At 40.0% G+C, this 4,997-nt stretch overlaps 1 protein-coding gene across 2 annotated transcripts in view; it reads left to right on the top strand.

The window, feature by feature from the left end:
* Window positions 1-4,980, top strand: part of LOC106876093 (apoptosis-resistant E3 ubiquitin protein ligase 1) — a 22,952-nt gene extending 17,972 nt beyond the window's left edge. For both annotated transcript variants that reach the window (XM_014924501.2, XM_052975895.1), the window contains exons 12-19: window positions 86-161; window positions 834-949; window positions 1,266-1,445; window positions 1,715-1,843; window positions 2,177-2,365; window positions 2,651-2,737; window positions 3,372-3,547; window positions 4,089-4,980. In XM_014924501.2, coding sequence (XP_014779987.1) covers window positions 86-161; window positions 834-949; window positions 1,266-1,445; window positions 1,715-1,843; window positions 2,177-2,365; window positions 2,651-2,737; window positions 3,372-3,547; window positions 4,089-4,191 — 1,056 coding nt within the window. In that variant the 3' untranslated portion in view covers window positions 4,192-4,980. The remainder of the gene's footprint in view (window positions 1-85; window positions 162-833; window positions 950-1,265; window positions 1,446-1,714; window positions 1,844-2,176; window positions 2,366-2,650; window positions 2,738-3,371; window positions 3,548-4,088) is intronic.
* The last annotated feature ends 17 nt before the right edge of the window (window positions 4,981-4,997 follow it).

Genomic DNA, 4,997 nt, shown 5'->3' on the forward strand with positions numbered 1-4,997 from the left:
TATATATATATATATATATATATATATATATATGTACATATATACACACTCACTTGATTTCTCATTTTCCTTTTGCCATTTTCAGTCCTACAAAGTCACCAAAAATTTCGACGTATCAGATTGGTGTCGGAATTTTGAAATCACATTCTTTGGCGAAGAAGGTAACTTTTGTTATTTTTATTTGCTTTTTTTTAATTGCATCCTTCCCTTAAATTGCTTCTATTCTCTTCCTCTCCATCTTCCATTGCTATCCTCATTTTATCTTTTGCTGCTATTCTTTTTCTTCTCTTCTTATCCTCTCTGTCTGTTTTCTCTTGCTAAAGTCTCTGTGTCTTTCGATATTTCTTCTATATCCCACCTTGAACATATTCTAATTTCTACCTGGTCTTTAGCCCCAGGTCAGCTGTTATCCTAGTCAACCTATGATCAAATCCCTTCTGATTCGGTCATCCCATCTTTTTTGTCAGACACAGCTCAGACTCTCTTATCCAATTAACCCTTCCTTTTTGTGTTACTGAAATTGAGAGTCATGGCAACGTTGTTGAGTCACTCCAGGTCATTCCTGATCAAAGTCATTTCAACTGTTGCCATCTTGTTTGTTTGTTTGTTTGGGGTTTTTTTTCCCTCATGAAGACATAAATATCTTTCTAGGTTTACATGATTCAACCTCCTTCCTTATTGTGATCTGAGGGAGATTTGGTTGCTATTTCTAGCATATTTTTTGGTGATTCCCTGAATGCTCTTTCATTGACTTCCTTTCTCTGCTGACCGTTGCTGACCATTGCTCACCTCTGCTGACCTGTTGCTAATGGCCATGTCTGTTTACTTTTTAGGTCTGGACTGGGGTGGACTGAGACGAGAATGGTTTGAAATTCTGTGTACGGAACTGTTTGATCCAAATGCTTCAGGCCTTTTCAAAAGATTTGCAGCAGACGATTCACAAGGTCTGGTGAGTAGACTTCATTCAGTGCTGTGTTAGTGTGTCTGCATCTATATGCATCTTTTCTCTATAATCACATTCTTCCTTTGTCTTCATCTTTTATCATTTTCTTCTCTATTTTTCCCTCTCACTCACACACACAGCTTTCTCCTCTCCCTCCTCTTGTCATTCCCTTCCTCCCACTACTTTACTCTTTTTCTTCATTCCTTTCCCATGTTTTCCTCCTCCTCCTCCTCCCCTATATAATTTCTCCCTCTCTCCTTCCCCACTCACCTCCACTCTCTTCCAATCTCAGTTTTCTCTCTTTTTTTTTCCTTCTCCACAGGTCCACCCCAATAACAAACGTCTGCTAACACAGAAGCCAAAATACTATGAATTTGCCGGCAAGATAGTTGCCAAATGTCTCTATGAGTCGTCCCTGGGTGGTACCTACAAGCAGCTGGTGAAGGCCAAATTCTCTCGATCATTCCTTGCCCAACTCATTGGTTTACGTGTCAATTACAAGGTGAGACAAAATTTATTTTAAAATAAATTAATGAAGAAATAAATAAACTGCTAATATTTTCAATGTGAAACCATCATCATTGTCACCATCATCATTATCATTTTAAATTTGTTTTTGCAGCTCCCTTCTGTTTCCCATTCTACTTTTAATTAATCACATTAAATTCTCTTCCCTTGACCTCATAGACGAGGACACTCATCATCATCATCATCATCATCATAACTATGCCAATCGGTTCTCATGTTTCAGTGCTTTTTTTTTGTTTGCAGTATTTTGAAACTGATGATCCAGAACTCTACAAGACCAAAATTTTATACATTGAAGAAAATGATGTTTCTGACATGGAGCTGACATTCTCTGAAGAGGAATATAACGAGGAAACTGGACAGTTAATAAGGGTGAGTAGACACTCCAAAGTGTTGAGGGGGAACTCCATTATGTCAAGTAGACACTCCACTTTGTTCTGTAGACATTCCATTATGTTGAGCAGACACTCCATTATATTGTTGTTGTTGTTGTTAATAGTCTGTCATCACCACCACCACTCTCTACCCCTCCATCATCATTATCACTATCACCATCACTATGCCATCATCACCACCACCACCATCCTTTACAACCCACTGCCCCATCATCAGCATCACCACCACTACCACCACCACCCATCATCATCATCATCATCTTCAGTATCACAGATGAAGATCTTTCCTTTTTTTTTTCATCTCTTCCAGGTTGTCGATCTCATTCCAAACGGTTCCAAGATTCTTGTGACCAACAAAAACAAACTCTGGTACCTGGATCTCCTCGCTGAACATCGACTTTCGGCATCGGTGAAAGAGGAAGTGGACAGCTTTCTGCGGGGCCTCAATGAACTCATTCCTGACAACCTGTTAAGTATCTTTGACGAGAATGAACTCGAGGTGAGTGAGGAGGGGGGGGGCGTTACTAGACAGCCCCTTGCAAAGTAAAAACCACTAAGGGGATCACCTTTACAGCTACCTGCCCCATATGACAAGAGTTCAAATTTACTATATATATATATATATATGTCTTCCCCACACTTAGGGCAAAGACACTCCCTATGTACATTGGTAGGCCCTTAAAATAAACACACTAGATTGTTCATTTACAAAGTCAAGTTGCTATAATTATCATTATTATTCTGCTAAAGGATTAATCACTGTGTCTCTTTGTTGTTATTTCAGCTATTAATGTGTGGTACAGGTAACTACAGTATAACTGACTTCAGACAACATCACTCTGTATGTGGCACCTCTCCAGCCTTTGGCAAAGTAAGTGTCTCATGCTTCTTCCCTCTCTCTCTCTCTATTGACTGGCTCCTGTGCCGGTGGCACGTAAAATGCACCATCCGATCGTGGTCAATGCCAGCCCCCTCTGGCCCCTGTGCCAGTGGCATGTAAAAAGCATCCACTGCACTCTTGGAGTGGTTGGCATTAGGAAGGGCATCCAGCTATAGAAACACTGCCTGATCAGATTGGAGCCTGTCGTAGCCATCTGGTTCGCCAGTCCCCAGTCAAATCGTCCAACCCATGCTAGCATGGAAAGCAGACGTTAAATGATGATAATCTGTTAATCAACATAAAAATCAAAGCCATTTTCCTTTCTTTCTTCTCCATACATCTACTGTTATCATCATCATCATCAACATCATTTAACCTCCATTTTTCCATCCTGGCATGGGTTGGACAGGTTGACAGGATGTGACAAATTGCAGGACTGCATCAGGTCCCAGTGTCAGCTTTGTGTTGGTTTCTACACCTTCAAGCCCTTCTTAGTGCCTGGCACCAGAGATGTCTTGCCATGCAGTTCCCAAGACAGTAAAGAAAGGCAAAAGTAAAACTTGTTGCAATAAAATGTCTGTCATTTGTAATATTTGTGTAAAAACCTCGTCTTTGATTTCTGTAGGTGCTCGATTGGTTTTGGACAATTGTTGCCAGCTTCACTGAAGAACAAATGGCCAGACTTCTGCAATTCACCACAGGTTGTTCCCAGTTGCCACCTGGAGGGTTTTCAGAGCTGAACCCCAAGTTTCAAATCACTGCTGCTCCCACATTTAACACATTACCAACTGCACACACCTGGTGAGTTAAAACTACGTACGTGTTTGTGTGTATGTGTGTGTGTGTTCATGTTTTTTTCCCCATGCTAGCATGGGTTAGATGGATACTTTACTGAGGTGTTGTTTGACAGCTGGGTGCTCTTCCTGTTGCTAACCCTTGTCTATTTTTCAAGTAAAGGAATTAAGGGTTATCTTGTTCTGCCGTAGATAGGTGATTTTTTTTTCAACGAAGCACAAATGTAAACAGACACACAGACAGATAGAAACTTCTTTCAGTTTCCATCTATGAAATCCACTTACAAGGAATTAAGGATTATTCTTTCTTGTTTTATTTACACGTTCTAAAACCCTTTGTATCGTCCTGTTTTGTCGTTTCATGTTGCTTTTATGTTAGCCCTTGTGACCAATAAAAGAATAAATTATTATTATTATTATTATTATTATCATTATTATTATTATTATTATTATTATTATTTTTATTGTCATTATTGTTATTGATATTATTATTGTTGTTGTCGTTATTGTTGTTATTATTACTGAACTCTCTTCCTTGTCCCTTTCAGCTTCAACCAGTTGTGTCTCCCAGATTATGATTCCATCGACAAATTCCACAAAGCCCTAATGATAGCAATTAATGAAGGCAACCAGGGATTTGGAATGGTCTAACAAAGGACAAAGGGGACAGGGTAGGGGGGAGAGAGCGGCTGTGGGTGGGTGGAAGGGAAATGTTTATAGGAGGAGGTGGAGGGAGAGGAGGAGGTAGAGCATTGAGTGAAAGTGGCCAATGTGATAAGTTGGGAAATAAGTGTGTGTGTGGGGAGGATGTGGAGTGAAAGTGTTCCATTTCTTGTGTGTGAGTGTGAGGAAATCTGCCACAGCAAATTTCATTTGACCCAGGCAAGCCTGGACAACTGGACGTTAAAATGATGTTGTTGATGATAGTGATGATGATGATATCTTGACTACCGATGTTAATGAAGTGCCATTGACAAGACAACTGGACCGCTCTGTGCCCCGCCCTTCACATATATATCTTGTCCTTCCTTCCTTCCTTCCTTTCTCTCACCTTCTGTGATCTTGGTTTGTTCAAGGTGCACCTAGAAAGTGGTCCCACGCCCAACTCTTCTTTGACTCCTGACAGCAACAAAAGTGCACTGAGATAACCTCGCTGACTGCAGTGAAGGAAAAAAGTATAAACACAGTTTATGCGATGTGCAAAGTTGGCCCTCAAAGAGGTGTGTGTGTGTGTGGATTTTTAATCTCATGGAATATTAAAAATACAGTTTGGTTTGGTTGGTGGGGGTGGGGAGGATCCTGCTGAATTTTTGATGGAAAAGGAGGTGGGGGAGGCTCTCATTCTGCAGGATAATTTTAAAAAAAACAGAAAAAAAATAATTAAAAACAAAAGGAAAAAAATATTCACAATACACACAGACTAACCATTTGTAATGATTATATATATATATATATAT

This window comes from Octopus bimaculoides, chromosome 23, assembly GCF_001194135.2.
Source record: "Octopus bimaculoides isolate UCB-OBI-ISO-001 chromosome 23, ASM119413v2, whole genome shotgun sequence".
NCBI classification, from domain to species: Eukaryota; Metazoa; Mollusca; class Cephalopoda; order Octopoda; family Octopodidae; genus Octopus; species Octopus bimaculoides.